Genomic DNA, 19889 nt, shown 5'->3' with positions numbered 1-19889 from the left:
AGCAGGGTGAGGGATTTGGGAAAAACAGAGGGGGTGACTAAGACAAGCATACTTTTTGCAAATATATTAGTTCAGTTTTTTTCTTCATTTACTTCCCTCACAGCCTGGCTTTTATTTACTTTGCATAAAATACCAAGCTTCCTGGTACAGGTGGCCTTGGAAAGTGATTTTCCAGGCAGGTTCCACTATCCTGTGATTTTCTAGTCAGGAAGGAGGAAAACAACTTGGATCAGGACTTAACGCGAGTGACCGCAGAACGTCGCCTGCTCTGAGGCGGTTTGATGTGTGTGTGCACGCTAAGGCTGGTACACAGGGGTTAGGTGACAGATGGCTCCTCGCCCTAAAACCTTTCAGTCCAACAGGCTCCTACTGCACTTAAAGTACTCACCGTGATCCTGGGTGTCTCTCCTTTCCGTGCCAGTCACCTGCATTGTCCCGCAAGTTTGTGTTTCAGGCGACTGAGCTGACTTGGCCTAGGCTGGTTTTGTGTGGTAACCACCAGCCCTGGCTGCAGAGCTGCCCTGCAGGCAAGGCCGTGAGGCGTGCTCGTGGGGCTCCTCCCCTTACACAGAACAGGTGACACCAACTCTGCCTGCCTTGCTTCTGTAGCGCTTTGGTGGCATGGTGTGTACACAGCCACCACTTAAAAACAAGCCCCTGCCACCTACGGGAGCTGCGGTCTGCCCTGGAAGCCTCCAGTCAGCACAGGAGCAGCTACTTTGCAGAGGCCTGCATGGGCGCCTACTCTCCCCTGGCTCAGTGCACATTATCTACACTATTGCTCCTGGCAAAGGGACACGCACCCCTCCCTGCCCCTCACGTGGCTCGCGGATATTAGCACTGAGTTTCAGCGTGACGGGAAGAATTCAAAGCGCCATAAATCCTGACCTCTCTCTGATTAACTGTCCTCATCTCGAGCAGTTGTTTAGCCGTTTCTGCCAAATGCACTGCAAAATGTGAACACATTGGTGGTGATATCGCTCTCCCACAACAGAGGCTGGGAGACGAAGTAAAAGCAAAGGCTCTAATTCATCAAAATATTCTAATACCACAGAGCTCCTCTGAGAGCATCATGGCTCCACAGACATGAAAGCTCATTGCAATTCAGAGTGTAAAAGTTGAAGGGGCTGCTGTGGTAGAGCGAGGCCTGGAGACAGAAGGAAGGTAATCCCGAACTTCCCTTATCATAAATACTTTTTGTTTTAATTTGCGCTGTGAGCCTGGCATGAGCCTGGTTTGCCCAGAAAGCACACAGCAATGTCAGGGAGAGTGATTTCCCAGTACTCACGTGGAAAGGGAGAGTGTCCAATTTTCTGAGCCAACCGATGCTGAGGAGCCGGGAGGCAGACAACTCTTATGAAAGAAAACTGGAGAAAATAACTTTAAACACCATGCTTCAGGGAGGGCTCTTTGAGGATGTTTTTGGAAGCACCACTGTGGTCAAGTCCAGATTCAAGACATCTCATTTGCAAACAGTGATCCTGTGACCAGGTGGAGCAATGTTTTCTGACACAGTTCAGGAAGACTGGGGAGCAACGCTGTGAGTGAGAGAACGGGTCACAGTGTAGGGGGCAGTAACCTTCCTGAGGTGCTATATCTCTGTATACGGATATGTGCTTCCCTAGTTGGAGACTACTCATGCCAGGTATGAAAGTTGGTGTTGGAAGCAGCTGCCCCCCAGAGACAAGGCTTACCTCTCTGTTTGGGGTAGGAGATCTCAGCTTGGAGCCGACTGGGAGCCAGGAGCTACTGCTGCTCTCAGACGCTCCTCCTCTGATGCACAAGCTCCCAGCCTCTGTGTCTTCCGTGTGCTACCGAAAATCTTCTTCACTGTTCTTCTGTCTACCCATACAGATGGCCAAACTACAGAGCTGATCGGGAGACTGGATAGCTGCTGGAACAACTTCAGACCTTTTTCTCCTGTCTCACTCTACAAAGAACCAAATGGTTCTTCAGGGTCTGCACACCCTCAGCTCCCATAGACTGCAGGCAGGGCCCTTTCCAGCCCTTCGGATCTCACCCAGATTAGCTGTGCTTGGAAGCTGCTCGTCTCAAGGTTGTCTGCCTTTCACTTGGTAATAAAACAAACAGGTAACTTCATTGTTAACCTCGGTGAAACAAACCTACTAATTCAACAGGGAGAGGGACCAGCGGTTTCAGTTACTAAGTTGCTTTCTCACCCATAGAGATTAACTTCGGCCAGCCAGCATTGCAGCAAGCAGATATGAATCTGGCACTTACTTTGTCCGTCCTGCAGATGAGCTGGGACTCAACAGCAGGCTTTCAATCAAAGACACACTTTGACCTTTTTCTCTTTCTTCTCCTCTGCCAAATCCAAATGATCTTGAGAGCTCATTTGACAAAGAGCTATGTTAGACTTTTATGCTTTAACATTTAAAAGTAAACCTTAAATGTTTAGAAGGACAAGTTTATTTCCTAAGGTTAAACTCCTGGCAATGTGCTTTACCTTCATAGCTGCTGGGCTTCTTTATGCTCAGGATCACTCTTCAGCAATATGCCTGTGTCAAAAGAAGACTCAGACATGGAAATATTCATTAACATGTTTATTTGTTTATCTTCAAAGACAGCACAAACATTTTATCTACCTGTAGGCATACGTGTAGAAAATACGAAGATATTATAGAGAAATGATGTCAAACAAGACACAGTTAAAAAAAAAAAAGTCCTCATTCTCTTCTTTGTAGTTGTTGTCTTCAGAAACATCTCACAAAATCTCAAGACAAAATCCTTGATGTACACCATTTCTGAAGGCTGCTGAGTTCTGACCTCGTGTAATAGCCGAGTCTCACATACCTACTTATGACTTTAACCTATTTCTTGCATTTTTACATGCATTATTGTTTCTTCCAGTTACAGTCTACTTTTTCCTAGCAGGAAACCAAAATGTGGCTTTAGTAATATCTACCATCAATCTTATTTATTCCACCTATTTCTAGGTAATTATATATAGTGTATTTCTTAGTCTACATTTGGATGGTCTATTTAGAGATGATTGGATCCCTTCCAGAATAGCAATGACCTTTCTGTGACTCAAACATTAATTTTCCAAATGGCTTCACAGGTAAATGGTGAAATACCTTATATATCATCACAATTAACAAGATATACCTTATTAATGATTAGAAAACATGCTTTTCATAATTATAAACAGAATCCTTTCTGAGGTACAACCTTACCCTCTGCTAGGAATTGTTAATCAATACCATCAGATACATCTATCAGCGAAACCTTCTAAAATCCTATTCCAAAAGCAGTCTTAATTGTGAGGTCTCACATACCACAGGCAGACGCATTACTCAGATTTTAAAGACATCAATATTACCACTTCAGAACTATTCAGAGTCTGATCTGCTATAATGTGTTTGACAAGTCTCTGTTTTGAACCAGACAACTGGCATTACGGGCTACATTGATTTACCTGCTTTCTTAACTTCATTAAAGCCAACTATTCCTATAATTTCTTAGTGCACAGAAAAGTCTGCAACTCGGTTCTACCTCTCTCATGAGTATTCTTTTCTGATCATAATGTTTTGAAGGAAAGGGAATTAGAGGCTTTTTAGAAAAACGTGGAGGAACGGTAACAATGATAATGAACCCGGCAGAGCAGAAAAAAATTCTGTTCCATACGAGGAGCTCCTTAAAGAAATCATAGTCTCCTTCGCATAAAGAGAAGAAGAACCAAAGTTCCCTAATTGGAACTAATTGGAGCTCTGATCTCATTAGGATCTTAGGAGCAGGACTATGTCTGGCAAGAGATCACCAAAGACAAGCGGCGTTGGAAGAAGCACTGGTAATTCAGTCAGTGGTGATCCTTCTGAAGCAGTGGTGAGTCACTAGCGCAGCCAAGCAATGGTGAGAGCTGTGCTTTCAGCTGGAGCATGTGGGATGTTAGGACGAGGCCTGTCCACTAGCCACGGAGCTCTGACTGTTTCTAACAGCTGAGAGGCTCAATCCAGGAACCCATCCAAACTATAATGTACGGAACTACACTCTGTCTAACCACCTTGCCCCATTGATTGGAAGTGGAAAGCACAGCCATTGTTTTTCCACTAAAAAAAGTCTGCAAGGAGCAGAACAATAGCTGCATGCTGCCAGCCAGACAGCTACTCGTCAGACAAATAGTTACTGGGATGGGAGGCAGGTACATTTAGCTCAATAAACAACATTTTATCCAGGAGCTTCCTGACTCTGAAGAACACAGCTTGTATTTGCATCATTATAGGATGACAAAAATCCCCTTATTTTTATTAAAAGCTTTGTGACTAACAAGTATTGTTAGGAAGTATGGGAGAGCTAATGCTCTAGAGGAAGAATTTGTGACCATTTCCTCACCAGCATACAAAAGTTATCACTTAGCAATGAGTTCAGATTTGCAAAGAATACTGATGATCATGGATGCTATTTAATAAAGATGCATAACAACTTTTGGGGCGCATACATATAATGTTTGGTTGTTGTAAAAATGTACATAAGGTTCAAAAGCCATATGAATTTAGAAACTTGCCCTTGAAAAAATGATAATCAGCTTTTCTAGAATGTCAGCTTGGTATACAGTATTTTTATACATTTTTTCCCCAGTATGAATGATAAATTCACATATCCCATTCTTTTCAACAACTTTCTGATAAAAGAAATTACAAATATCTAAAACCAGCATCCTGTTAAAGAAGTCCTGCTATGTTTTATCAGAACTAGAAGAGTTTGCAGATTAATGTGATTTTCGGGTGTTATTTCCAGTTGCTGTGTTGTTTTTCTCGTATTTTTGGTCTTTCACATCAACAGCATTAATATATGAGGGATAAACTGTATACTGTTATTGTTTATACCTAATTCATGGTCCTGTTCCCCTTCCTTGTATTCATAAAATGTTTACCTTCTTTAACACTCAGTAAATTTGTATGCTTATGTATGTGCATAATTGTGTGTAGGAATATTCGTATAAAAATTTTCATCCTTCTAGAAACATTCTAAATTAAAATCGTTGTCATGAGCCTTGGATTCAGAAAATAAAGACCTCTAACTAAAAGAACAAAAGTATTGCCACAGGTATTTGTTTACATTGTAAGCACACAGCATCTTCATCAAAATGATCTAATAAGAGCTAGTTAATGATGTATTTTTCACCATGCCTTAACAGGGAGAAATCCTATTGTCACATGTCAACCAGTTACTCAAATTGCAACCCTGAAGAAAACCAGTGAATTGAGTTATTACTATAGCAAAAGCTATTGCTTGCTCAAAGACTGTCATAAAAACTGATTACAGGTCTAATGGAGCTTGCTTCAAACTCTGACTCCGGAAACCTCCGTTTAAAGACAGGAAAGATCAATTATGGGGATTCATAAAGCTTTGTTTACGTAGCTCAAAAGAAAGATTTTCTAATATATGAAATTAAAAAAGCTTGCATGAATTTTCCTAAATAAAATCCAGAGGTTCCAAATCCTGCTTTGACATATATTTTGTGAGTCAATAACCACCATCTTCTGTCCTTTAACTGTTCTTGGGGCCAGCAGTGACAGTGGCTGGGAAATGCCCCCTGAGAATGGTGAAGACCACAGGAGTCAGACTGCTGTGGGTCATGGGTGGAACACACAGCCAAGAATGTCAGCACCTCAAAACAGGAGACAATTCTCCACACGCCCTCTACAATCAGTGATTCAAATTATTTATCAGAAAGAGTTTGAGCAGATTTTTACTTTTCCAGATTGCGTGAATGAACACAGGCTTTACTAAAAGGGAAATTTCATTTTCCGTGTTGAAAAGGCGACATACAGGTATTCTGTCAGATGCACTTTCATTGTTAAATATACTCATTTCAGCTGTGCCTATAGATTGATGTTTCACTTGAGACAGTCAATGGCATTACAAATGCTTTGGTTGTACAGATTTTCAGCAGTTTCTTAAGTGTGCTCAACCAAATTTTAAAGAAACTTAGTTCTGTTTGGGTTTGACCTGCATTACAGACAAGATCAAAATTGCACCACAGTGGGCCACCCAGGCTGGATCTATTCTATTCCGGTCATTGTTGAGCCACAACTGTTAAGCACAGAAGCTAAAAATCACTGATAGTTCTAGATATAAGGAATCAAGCTTGTAGGTTGTTTTTTTTGTTTTGTTGTTCGTTTATTTGTTTTTCCTGAATGGGGCAATAATTTGGGATTTAAAACAAATATTTTAGACATTTAGAAATTGATCTTCCAAGGTATTGAGCATCTTGGATTCATATTCACTTCAGCAGACATAAAGGATGTTTGGTATCTTAATGGGAGGATCTCGACACTTTGGAAGACAATAAGCATTAGTGGCACAAACAACAGACATTCTGTTCTGTATTATTCTTTTCCTTTTGTATTTATTTCAATGACACTAGCTACTTTTCATAAAAAAGATGAGGCCACCCTTCAGACAGACAAGAACTTAGAGCTCTCAGATATTTATACTGCACCACTGCGCACCCACTTAAGTGACAGAATTTCCACCAAAATCCTTACTTTGTTACATGAGTCTTCAAGGATCTTCCAGTTTTTATAATAGACATCTATGAGCTTCTCTGTAAGCAAGCAGGTGTTCTCTGTAATGAAAAATGTCAAATAACAAATACCAAATGTTGTGAGTTTATACTTGCTGATATCTACGTATTTTATGTTTGACTTCAGCATCTGGTTAATAGATTTGCTTCTGTCTCAAAGGCTTTTTTCTTTAAACTAAAAGCAGTTACAGGATCAAAGGCAATTAAATTCCAAACACAGGAAAAACAGTAAAAAATGTGAAGGAAGTTTGAATTTGTTCCTTTATGAACAAGAAAAATATTGTTATTTAGACAAAGTAAAACAAGTGATATACAATTACCTGTCAAAATCAGGTTAAATTTTGATACCAAATGACATTTTATGAAAATCATCATATTAGTAAAAAAAAAAGCGTACAGATTAAGAGCAAATACTGTACCAGGAATTACCTAGAATTTGTGTCTCTGGAATAGGCTCACAGGGGCTTTGAATCACTTGTTTCTTTATCAAGCTCTGTTATTACAAAAACAAACAAACAAAAAAGTGTGTTAGTGCATTGGACTTAGAACACTGTTGTAAGACAGTAAAAAGTCACAAGAGAAGGAAATCCTAGACAATAGATACAACTTTAGCTACCTAAAATACAACTTCAGATTACAGAACTGGCAGGGGCTTCTTAGTTCTCAAACAAGGTCTAGTTTTTCAGGATACGTCCAGGTGAGACCACTCTGGGAGCAACAAACAAGATGCATTTGGGAGATGAGGATGGCAAAGACAGCACTGAAAGATGGCATGGCTGTAGGAAGACCCTATTTAGGGGGAGAAGTGAACAGTGCAGAAGCCAAGAGCAGAGTTAGGAGGTTGGATAAGTGAGGCTGCCGTCTCTGAGCAGCGTCCTCCTAATGGACATGGCCAAAATAGCAGTGGCTCGAACTCCAAGGTATTTGTTAGCCACATGCTTCCTTTGCTCCTGTGGTCTGTGATACTCAGCCTTGCTCCATTTTCACACCAAACTCCCACCTCCCAGCTGCACTTTCTGCTCTGCTCCCAGTGACTCCCCAGCAATACGCCTCCCTCTGCCTGGTTACAACCATACCATCCCTGGGGGATTGTTTTCTGTTTTGGGAACTACTGACCAGCTCACGTCCTCAAACGAAGAAAGTGCACATATATCTAGTCCATCCCTGGCACATATTTGTCAAATCTATTCTCAAAGGCTTCTGATGAAGGCCATTTCACAACCTCCTTAATCTCTCTGTTCTGGTGCTTCACAGTCTTATAGCTCACTTTCTTCCGTAATACTTAGGATAAATATTTATTACAAATTAGGATGATTTTTTTTTATTGTCTACCTTTGATAGACATGAAGAATAAAGGAACACTGTCCTCTTTTATAACAACTCTTCACAGCTTTAATGACCATTTTCCTTCGTTTAATTTCCTCTTTTTAAGGATAAGCAAATGCAGTCTCTTGAATATTTGAATGGAGATCATTTTTTTGACCTCTGTGTCATCCTTGACTGGATTCTCCTTAATTTACTACTGCCTCTCTGCAATGTGATGTCTAAATCTGGATGTCTTTCAGCCATGGCATCACCAATGGCGCTTGCATGGCATCCTGATTTAATTCACTGAAGCAGCTGAGAGCCTCATGCAGTTTGGCAGTGCTGCCATGGGGTCTGAACTATGTTGCCCCATCCCAGCTTTACACCAGCATAGCATTAATGCTCTTTCCAGTGGAACCTCAATGTTGAAAAAGTGGTGCAAGACCACTGGGTGCCTCAAACCCAACATGTGACTATGTACGTATAGTACCAGATGTACTTGCAAGGAAATACACTTGAAAGTGTCTCTGTGACAGCAACGTATCTTCCGTACTTTGACACATACAAAACCCAGTGGAGATGTGCATGACAGATGGGGAATTATAGCATAAATTGCTGTTCTCATGCACCTTTTGGTCTTTTGCCTTCACTCTTGCACACCAAACTGTCACTGTCTGATTAACAGTTCTACCCTCCCAGCAAATACGAAGTGTATCAAGGGTAACTAACAGAATAGTGAGCCATAGATGTTTTCTTGGCAGTTGTTTGGCCTGTGTTAATTGGGAACAATAAAAGCATCTCATATTCGTAAACCACCACAGATCACACCATCTAGCATCCTTCTGTCTCATTGTGTTGGGTAAAATGCAGCGATAAGCATTAATATGTATTAATAGTATGCAAATATAATTAATCATAATAGGATGTTCCTGACATATTATCACTGCTGTTGATAAAACATAATTAAAAATTGTCCAGTCAAATTTTCAGTGTAGAAAGAATTGGCATCTCTGTTGTTCTTGCTGTTTACATGAGTCTACGTAGAAATTGTTACACTTCTAAAAATCTCATTATTTCATTATGCTCCTATAGTAGAAGTCCAAGCAGAGCTGTTAGTCCTTTATACAACGTAGTTAGTGAGAAGTCATAGAAAGAATGAAAGCTGCAGTTACAAAGACTGAAGCTACAATGATCACTGGCTTCAGAGAGGACAGGAATTTTAGGTACCATTCTATCAAAAGGTTATAAAGGAAATGTAACGGCCAACACCTGTGATCCTAAGATTGCATGCCCATGGTATGAGAAAGTATTCAAATCCAAGTTTGGCATTGTTCAGAGACACTTGGACTTTATTAAACTAGAACTCCACTGAAAAGCTCCATAAATTGATAAAGAAGCATGGCTTGGGGAGCTGAAAATTCTTAAAAAAAAAAAAAAAAAAAAAAAAAAAGAAGGGCAATGATTTGAGTTGATGACAAGAAAAGTGAGAATGAGAGTAACATGCAGAAGGTGACCCAGAAACTGTTTTTCCCTGTGTTTTCCAATAAAGAATGAGGTAAGATACAATGAAAATAGCAGGCGATGGGTTCGTGGACAAAGGAGAGGTTCTTCATGCACTGCCAACTCATCCTTGGAACTCCCTGCTGCAGTGTGCTGAGGATGCCCTGAATGTTTGTGCACTCAAGAAAAGACATGGCAAACAAACAGGAGAAAAGTCCGTGTCCTCTCCCACTTTTCCCTTATAGCTAACTTGCTAAGGTGGCATAAAATATTACAGTACAATGCACCAAAAGTCAGGACATGTTTTTAAATATATTTAGGTGCATATGCAACCAACAACACATTTGCAGCTGCTGTTAATGTGAGTGAACTCTTACTATTTTGTACATGCAGGAGTAGTAATTTACAGCAGTGTTTTTATTGCATCTGTTTTCCTTTTGTACAGTGAACCTCATGTATTTGGGCTCACTACTAGCCAATACTGTATTTTTGTCCTAAAAGAAAGAGAGAAAAATAAAATCTCACTGCATTCTTTACACCCTATCCATGATATGACAGGGTATGCTAGATTATCCTGCTAGTGTAATGCAAGTGATGAGCTACAATCTATTATTCTCATTTAAAAGCTACTTGCATTTTAAAGGTCATGCAGCTATTTTCAGTTGTATAGTCTGTAGTATGACGTAATGGGGTAGGAATAAAGATACAGCAGCAAATAATATGACTCAACAACACAGGCATGTCCCACACTTGTAGATTTTCTTACTTTTTTCTGTCTTGATAAATTAAAATCGATGCAATGCTTTTTTAAAAAGCAGATTGGGCCTACATGTTTAGCCATGTATCCTGACTAGGTTTACTTGAAATGGAGGCAGTTGTACTTGGAGGTTTTATGAATATAAAGATTAATGAATTTGTACAATTTGGGCATGCAAAGCATTTTTATCAGGCATATTCCATTTAGCATAAGCAGTAAACCATATATAAGGGTTGTGTCAAAGTTTACTGAATAGGGCCCTTGGTAGCTAATGTAACATTTCTCCAACAAATCAAAGGTATTGTTCGATGCTCACATGAATATACAATAGCCATTACCTTAAATTTAAAACTCACTGTGAGCAGCAAACACACTGTGGGGATATGAAGGCCATATTGTATCAGTGGAGTCTGCAGAGATTTTCTTCATATGGCTTTGCCTGGTTGAAATATATGTCGCAGTTGAAAGCTAAAGGGATTACTTTTGAATAGTCATCACAAAGGTTGATTATATTCGTATATCATTTAGCTGGACCCTGCAGGCTATTATTCCATTAGCTGTGCTGGCCCTGCACTGTCAAAAAGTTGATCATATAATGTAAAAAGGTTACATGCCTCTGTTAAGGTATGTGGAGTAACTTGAAACAGTAATCTTTTAAGAGCACTACGGCTTTGTACTTGAAGGTAGCTTGCATTTAAAATAAATATGTGCCAAATGGAATGGAATACATACCATGAACCTGCCTCTGCTTCCTGCTTTTCTTATTTTGAGTAGGCCGTATGCAATTTGAGCAAGCTAATTGTGCCAGGTAAGATATTGACTCCAGAGTATTTTTTCAACCTCAGATCTAAATAATGACACCCCAAAATAGCTGTGTCTTTAAGTGAAACGTTTACTGAAAGTACGTTTCTGGTGAAAGAGATTTGTTGGTTATGTTTCCCGTGCACATACAAACACACACACATTTTCTTTCACTGCTTAATAAAATGGATCTTCAGATGGTTCCATTATGTGGATGCCTTAATATTATTTTATGCTAAAACATGGACAGCACATTAGATTGAAAGCATCTTACTGTTCCACGAGGCAGAGTAATCATGGACTATCCCCAGACAGCAAATGCTCCCATTGGGAAACAATGCAAACAACACAGGCTAATGAATCACGGTAGTTATTAATCACAGGCATTTGTAGGAGCCACACATAACAGATGAACTCTCTCGATGAGGAAGGTTAGAAGGTGGGACTGAGAAAAGGACAGATCATCCAATTGCATTTTAGAGTAAGTTTAGGGATGGTATTTGCTTCAATACAATTATGCCTACGCCTGCTTCAGTCTTTGTGAGCAGGCAGAAAGAGAGAAACAATTCAGTCAGCTCGGTTCACTTGGCTTTCAGATCCTTGTAGGACAATTTGGCAAAAATAAATAAAGGCACACATACAAGACCCTTAGGGCTTATGGCCTAGTTAGAAATGAGACAGTGCTTCTGTTATCAGACAAAGTTGTTTAATTCAGATTGTAAAAGCCACAGTTGGTTCTCTTTCCAATATACCGTATATATTATTCAGGGCAATGAATGAATCTTTATGAGTACAAATGGGAGCCTTAAATGAACTACAGGAAGCACATCGAACAGGTAGGTTTCTCTGAGTAAAGTCTTTACAGATGGGTAGGGTTATGAATGAGAAACAGAATTTATTTTATATGCTTGTAAAGAGTCCACTCAGACTATGGCACTGTAAGGAAAGAGCAGGGTTTTTATGGTTTGGATAAGAAAACTAAATGGGAATATGAGTTTTTCTCCGCTTAGTAGGTTTTGTCATCTGCTTGTTCATATTCAACAGTCCTCACACAACTTAACCTTCCTTTCTTTCACAGTTTGGACACATCAGATGTTTGTACGGTGATGGAAATCTCTTGATCTCACATTTTACAGTTCTATTCGTTATGGAAATTCTACACCAGTCTGTGACAATACAATTAGTAGCATCTTTTGCATAAGCCATATATCAAGTATCAACTTGAAATAACATCTCTGTCACGTTTGAGTGTAGGTCAACAACAAAAAGGCCAAAATGTCACAGTGTCTTTTGCCTGTCTGGAGGTTAGGGATATGCCACAAAACTTTTACACCATTTTTTTTTTGGCATGGAAAAATCAGATTTGAAAAACATTCACTAAGAAGGTCACTTCAAGAACCTAAATAAAATAGCTACTAGTCTTTAGTTTATAGCTTTACCTTCATCAAATTTTACATGAAATCCAAACTACTGAAGTTTCAATAAAGCATCTCATCTCTGGTACGTTCCAACCCAAGTTTGGAAGAAATTAAGCGAAGATTGTTTCAGATTTAGTATCTCTAAGCTTTCTCAGTCTAAGGCAAAATTTTGGAAGCTGGCTGAATGTCTGCCCAGCTGGTTAATCAAGGTTTCCACAGTGCAAAGGAGAATTCCCAGGAGGCCCAGAGAAGGCTTCCTTTTCTTTCGCCCCCCACTCAGATGTAGAATAAAGATCACTGCTGGAACCTACATGCTCTCTCCTAAAAACAGGATAAGCCCCAGGGGAACTTCCTGAGACAGCCAAGTTCTGAGCAAATGGGGGCTGCTCTGTCTCGGGGTAGATGCCAAACTGACCCTTGGCTACCCTGAGGAGCTGGTGAGGAGAGAACATACAAGCAGCATAAAAACACTTCCACTGCTTCCATCTCTGCTGAGAACTGTGAGCCACCACTGAAGATTGAGCCCAAAAGCTACTCAGAAATCCTTATGAAAAGAAATCCTTCTCTTGCTCACAGAACTGTTATTTCATATTCTTGAAGAACTTCTGCCAGCATTTTTGAAGATATTCCTACAGGCTTTTTACAAAAATGTGCATCTTAATGACATACGCGGAGACATTTTTAATACACATCTTTAGAGTTATGAATGGAATCTAATCTCACTGGAAAGGGCAATGAAGCAGTAAGTGGACTGATGTTTTAGACAATATAATAACCATAACAGAAGCAGCATATTCCTACTCAATTTGTGTGCAGCATTACCATCGCTACATTTACTTTTTTTTTTTTTTTTTTTAAAAAAGCAAGGTATAGCAGGTGCTCAGTAAATAAGCAAAATACGATAAACCACAGGTTTCAGACACAGCAGTGATTCTGAGACCACATCATGCCCAGGTCAGAACACTGAAGAACTCCCCCAGATCACCCCAATTCTTGTCCTGTCTTGCGTGTGAACCTACTTTATGTACTTACTATGTAATGATCTTGCATGGCTACACATAAAACCTTATGCCTTCTCCTCGACTCTTACAGACACACTGCATTAAGCCTGTTAAGTATTTGTTACAAAGGCCCAATTAAAAGCTGGAAGACAGGATTGCAGGACAGTTCATAACTATGCATTTTGTAAACACTAACTTCTACCCATTGAGCAAAACATGCCACTGAACAGAAGATCTCAGCATTTAAATCACTGGTAGCGTGTGATATTTGTTTCTGAATATGCAGCTTGATGTGCCTTCAAAGCATCTGGCTGTCAGAGAGTGCTTAGCACCCCTTTCTCTGAAATTCAGGTCCCTCAAAGGTGTCCCAAAGGGAGGTAAAGCTGGAAAGCAGATTACTTAAACACTTCCTCTTGCTTAATTATGTGCCATTAGCATACTGAGGATCAAATATAGTATCAGATTGCCCTGATTTGAAGTATCTGTGATTTTAGTTCTTTTTGCTTTTATCTCTGCGTTTTGACATGAGTGCTGTATGCAATTTTGTCGAGAGTTTCTTGTTTTGTAGATCTCATTCTTTATGTTCTGGCTTGGCTCCGCTGTTTTCTGGCCTCTAAAGGCTTACCTACTCTTCTATAATTATATGTAAGAGCACTTTTTCATGGCTGAGACTTCTTTATTTCAGCATCTCCAGTGACTACTCTGCCTGGTGGCTCACAAACTGTTTATCATCTGAGGCCTCCATACAACAGTGTTTTTTTTTTTTTTTTCCCTGAGAAACTGTCTTCCAAGAGCTTAGCCAAAGGTATCTTCTGGGTACAGAAACTGAAGCCAGTGAAGCAGAGAAAATCCAACAGTGCATCTGCTACAAAAAAAGAGGATGCCAGGGAGATTTTTTTTCTCCTTATCTGACTTTAGCTTTACATCCTCTAACACATCTTAGGCATGAGTGCATCCTCTAAGGCTAAGGAGATGTAGGGGAAGCATCTGGAAGATTATGTTCTTTAAAAAGAAGATAGAGTCCCTTACGGAAGTATCAATTTTCTTGTGAATGAGGTTTTCTGGGGAGAATAGCATTCTTTGCAGCAGCTCAAGTCTTCTTCCAAGACTGACACAAAGTGCTCACACTTCTCTCTTCCGAAAAAAAAAAAAAAGCCTCACTACCTTCATATAACCAGATCCCCCCTCTCTCTCTCCTCCCCCTCCCAGGTACAGGCAGATCAGAAATCATGCAGTGTTTTAGAGCAAATCAATGAATTTAAGGGTGGAAATCACTTATATTTGAATTGCTTTTCCAAGAAAGCTCTGTTATTGTGAAGATGCCCTCAGAAAGGGTGGTTGGTGCAGCAGCCACTAGTTGTGGAGGCCTTGACAGCTGCCCAGACAGATGGGTGTTGCTGGGAAGCTGAAGAGGAGGCAAGGACTCCCTCCCTTCTTTCTACTCCAGCCCAAAGACTACTTTGCCTCCTTGTCCAATTTTTGTGGAGGCATCCTTCAGGCTTTCTCACATGCTACCTATAAATATCCATCAAGCTACCCGATTACCTCCGTGCTCTCTTTTGCAAAGGGCTTAAATTATTTTGATAATATTCAAGCAACTGCTTACTCTGCTGCTGAACATCATCTCATTTTCTCCTACTGCTATTCGTTTCACAGTATTACGACTGCAGAATATCCAGCTCAAAGGAAGTCCAGCTACCAGCCAGGTCACGCACTACCACTGTAATACCAACAGGCAATAATGGCAGCAGCTGGAAGTTAAGGTCCAGGTCTGTGGAGGGTGCTTGCATTCACATGTGACAACATGGGTATAACATTCTGTGAAATACTTCCCACAAAGTGTCCCGTTGACACTTTGGAGGAAGTTTTTTTTATCAGCTTTCTTTGTTGATTTTACCAACAGAGTGAGATCAGACCTAGTTCTTTTCATCAGGAATTGGGAACAATACTTCTGTTGGTCAGAACAACACTGAGTTTTGGGTTTCTCCCTCTTCGTGTTTGGATTTACGGACTTGTTCTTCCGGATAACTTGGGACAACTTGAAAGGCCACTACTTCTCCCCTCTTTACAGATGAGTAGAGAACTCCAGCTTTCAGACCAGTCATCCGGTTCTTTTGATGAGAAATAGATTCACATGAAAAAAAGATTACACTGAAAAATGGAAATGGATTTTCTTCTTTATTAGCAGTCAGCATAAGACTTGTGAGCTGCTTTGGAAAGTTATAGAACTACAGAGATTTTTAAGAACATATAAGTAGAAGCTAGAATTTAAAAATAAATGCCCTGGCTAGTCTGGGCCTGATCCTCAAGTGATCCAACCCATGCAGCTTCGCTGAAGTCAGCATGGCTATGTCAGCTATGCCAAATTGTCTCAAAACAGGTCTTTTAAAAATATTTGACTTCAGTGATTTTAAATTCACTTTGAATTATGCCATACTAATCACATTGTTTTGCAGAGCTTAGAACCATCCATCAGGCAAACTCATGTCCTCGTAATGTAAAAGATGTCACCCTGCCACTCCAGTCTTTGACTGAGTGATGAGGCTGGGATGTGAACCGATGAAGGATGCTGTCCTTCAGAGGCTCCATGCAGCTGCAGGGAGGAATGGGTTTCTACGCCTGGCAGAGAGAGAACAGAGATGGGCGATCTGGCTTCTTCTGGACCTCTCCTCCCAGCACAAAGCAAAGGGATAAAAGGAAGCAGAGTTACTTCCCTGTTGCTGCTGTAGGTTAGGCTGTTAAGGGAAAGGTTTTCCTTACAGCCCAGTCCCTCACACAGACATCAGTGGAAGTTGGGGCAGACACAATTTCAGTTACAGCTGCTGCAAGATTGAAGTGCCTTCCTAGGATGTGGTAAATCATGCAAGGTCACTAGCTCAGAAATAAGGAAGGATATTTTCCCATGGAACAAGTCTGAGAGTGACTGACAGTTTTTTTTGTTTGTTTGTTTTACTTTGTAATTGTTCTCATAATGCAGGAAATCTATTTTAAAATTTACATAGATTTGATATCACTATTTCCCGAGCAAGTAAACACAGTGAATAGTGGGACTTCAGACGATTTCAGCTATCTGAATTTACTACTGTCCTAGGGAACCCCTTGATTGTGCCATCATCCCCTTCATGGGAGAGAGTGAGTGTCTTTCAAATCAAAGCTGGATAAATTCGAAGCATTAGGTAGAAGAGTCTGGGTAATTGTAATTTGATAATTTAACACTAGAATGTACTCAGATTAACATCTGGTGCTTTGATAGGAGACCAGGTCTCCCCAGTAAGAAACAAACCTGCAGCTTTCCTCTTCAAATCCATGCTGGAATCAGTATGTTCTTATCAAATCATGCTCCAACCTCATCACAAAGCTCACAAGGTGTGATAGATAAAATGCTTATAAATTAGAATAATACACACCTGCGTGGAGGTTTAAGAGTCTTCATGTAAAGCCTTGTTCCAGCAGAAGGAATATTTCACAGGCACAGATCTTGACAACTGCCCCTCTTCCAACAGCGGAGCCCTAGTTTGATTCTGGTGTGCAAAAATATTTATTGGGCATAAAACTAAAAACTGTACCTTGGCTTCTTTGGGTTCTGTTTAGATTGTACCTGATAATATCATGAACTAGATGAGCAGATTATATAATACGAAAGAATAAAAACGCCAGCCTTTCACAGAGACTTTGTTTGAGCTGAGCAGTGTTTTGTGGTGAACTCCACAGCCTGTGCTAGTGTAGAGCCAGGTCAGCTCACTCAGCAACATGAACAACCATCTCCTTCACATGCACCTTCAGCAATCCCAAACTCAGCGTGTACGAAGGAGCAAGGTGGGTCACGAGGAAGTGTCTTAGGCAGACAGCAGCGGGTTAGCAGTTTTGGAAAGGTTTTACTTGCCTGACTACAAATCTCTCTGGCAAACTGCTTGCTGTAGCTCTATTTAATTCTTAATCTTTGCTTCTCTGTTTAATTCCTAGCTGCTTTGGAGACCTGTTGTAACGCAGCAGTTAAAAAAATATTCACATGTACTGTTGGGTCTCCCCAAAGAGCACTAACTTGACACGTAGGCCATGACAGCTGGGCTTGGACTACTAAGAAATCTAATCCAGGGTTTCCATCATTTCAGTTGTTGCCTTTCTTTCATTACAGTTTGACTCAGCCCCTAATGGATTCAGCTTTATAAAATCAGAAAAGAGGAAAAGAAAGCAATTTATTCATGTTTCACTAGGGCTCACAGAAGACATGAAATCTCTCTAAAAATGCAAATTATTTTGTGCCACACAAGTGAGACTGGGCAGCTAAAGCTCTTAGAGGAAGGCTCTTTCCCAAGGCTAATGTTTTTATACCCTGTGATTGAATAAATCAATCCCTTTATTATCACATCTCTTTTTTTTCTTGAGAAGAATGTAACCGAAGGTACCAAAGCACACTTTTTAATTCTAACAAAATTGATTATGCGCGTTAATTTTGTTTTTAATCCCAGACATATCAAAATAAACACCATAAACACGTGTAGCAGAAATCAATCTCTCTTAAGCATCAAGTTGGTAAAAACAAGGATTTAGTAAGAATCCAAGATGTAAAAGACTAATGTACAAACTAAGCCCTTATTTATGTAATGTGCCTTTATACAAGCTCAATATAAACCTGAAAGAAACTGTTTCAGGAGAGCAGAAATGGTTTACTTGCACTGCATCAAAAATGACCCCATAAGACCTCCTTTACTGAGATAGCCCAGATATTTAATGTGAACATATGTTTTTAAAGGATTTCTTGTCTTATGTCCAGTCATTCTTGTTAATTCATGGGACAGCATACTGCAGATGTGCTCTTTTTTTATGTTACATAAAGCAAAAATTACATTTAACAAGTGTAAGGTTGGTCATAAAAAATAAATAAAAATAGACTCTTAAAAGCTGGGAAATCACAAAGTGAGGCTATCAGTCATTCTTATTGAGAAGGGTGAGGACAATGTGAAATAAAACTTGCACATCTATGAACAGACATTCCTAAAATGCCAGCACTTGGCTGTTATTTCACATTCTCTACAGGTTCCCTTCATCAGTCCAATATTTCTTCCTTTCGGGGAAGCTGCAATGCACTTTTTCACGAGGTGCCCTTTTTAGTCACTGACTTCAAATTCATTAGGTTAAAATTTTTAATTTAATTACTATCTGCAAGTTTGTGTACTTGAAAGAATAGGAAATAAAGTCCATGTTAGTTTTGGTGTGTTCTACTTCTGGTTAAGACCTCTAACTATTTATTTGTTTTAACAGAAGTATTCTTCATTAACATAACTGCAAACAAAACCTTTTCCAACAATTAGGTTTCTAATGATAATCCAAATCTATATATCCATCTGTGCACCTTGCTGGTACATATACCAATTGTACCAATATTATCGGTATTTACTCTTTATGGTATTACTCCTTCCTGAGAGCAAAGGAAATAAGCAATATGTCTTCAAAAAATGAATGCTCTCTTCTATTTTTGACTGACGCAGAAGATACCTATCCTGCATGCAACTTTTGTAGCCAAGTTTTATTCTCTACCAAACCTCTTCTTAAATTGGCATAAGATGACAGTCAAAAACTTACTAGAAGGGATTTCTAATTAGAAGCTACTCTTGGAGACTTGGCACAGTAGAAATACAACCCAAGACATGGAACCAAAATGGCTTTTAAGGCAGTGAGGTTAGTTTTCCTTTTATTAAGCACACAGAGGACAAACAGAAAAGCTGTTCCTTCGGACCTCTCATCACCATTTGACACTATCTAAAACTGCAGTCTCACCTCAACAAGATAAATGAAGTCCACAATAATGCATAAGTCATCAGTAAGACTTCAACAGTTGGAATCTTTCCCAAAATTGGTCACTTCTGGAGTGGCACAATCCCAGCACCAGCCCTGTTATTTGCAAGATTCCACAAGAATTAATTCTGCTCTTAATGTAATAAGTGTCTTTTGTAACACATGGGTATGGCCACAAAGGGGAAGGATCAGATTAGACAGTAACAAATGCCAGTAATATGTGAGTGACTTGCACAGAGCAAGAGACTTTGAAGCACAACTGAAAGTCTGGTAATGTTACATGACTCAGACCAGAACAGCTACACCCACCAAGACATCTGCACATCAGCTACATCACTTCTGAATTTTGGTCACTCTTTCTTACTATTCATTACTCTAGACACCCACATGAAATTCAGAAAAGGGAAGCATTCTGCGGTCTTCTAGGACATTCTCAGTTTAGAGATTGCTAAGTAAATTTAGATATTTTAAAAGGATATACTTCCTAAACACATCTTTTTACATATTTACATTCACTGTTGTTGAATTGTACATTCATTATTGTTAGCAATGGCAGAAAGAACTCACTATTAATTATCATGTGGAAAGGGAGGTTTGGTATGAAATTGGTTTTCCTATTTTATAGGGAAAACATGTTACAGAGAGCAATATTTACAACTCAGTTCCCTGGGAGTTTTTAAGTAATGATGCAACAAAACAGAGTATTTTATTATAACTTATTCTGAAGTTTAATTCCACACACAAAGAAAAGATTTACAAAT

At 39.7% G+C, this 19889-nt stretch overlaps 1 protein-coding gene across 3 annotated transcripts in view; it reads right to left on the bottom strand.

Moving 5' to 3' along the window:
- Nucleotides 1–6248: 6248 nt before the first annotated feature.
- TTC29 (tetratricopeptide repeat domain 29) overlaps nt 6249–19889 on the bottom strand; it is a 204567-nt gene continuing 190926 nt past the window's right edge. For 2 of the 3 annotated variants that reach the window (XM_035547159.2, XM_035547170.2), the window contains exons 11-12: nt 6980–7043; nt 6249–6592 (exon numbers count right to left, since the gene is read on the bottom strand). In XM_035547159.2, coding sequence (XP_035403052.1) covers nt 7006–7043 — 38 coding nt within the window. In that variant the 3' untranslated portion in view covers nt 6249–6592; nt 6980–7005. The remainder of the gene's footprint in view (nt 6593–6979; nt 7044–19889) is intronic. The other variant, XM_050710240.1, reaches the window with a different exon arrangement.

The sequence above is a fragment of the Cygnus atratus genome, chromosome 4, assembly GCF_013377495.2.
Source record: "Cygnus atratus isolate AKBS03 ecotype Queensland, Australia chromosome 4, CAtr_DNAZoo_HiC_assembly, whole genome shotgun sequence".
In the NCBI taxonomy this organism is placed as follows: domain Eukaryota; kingdom Metazoa; phylum Chordata; class Aves; order Anseriformes; family Anatidae; genus Cygnus; species Cygnus atratus.
This window is presented reverse-complemented; position numbering and strand designations above follow the sequence as displayed.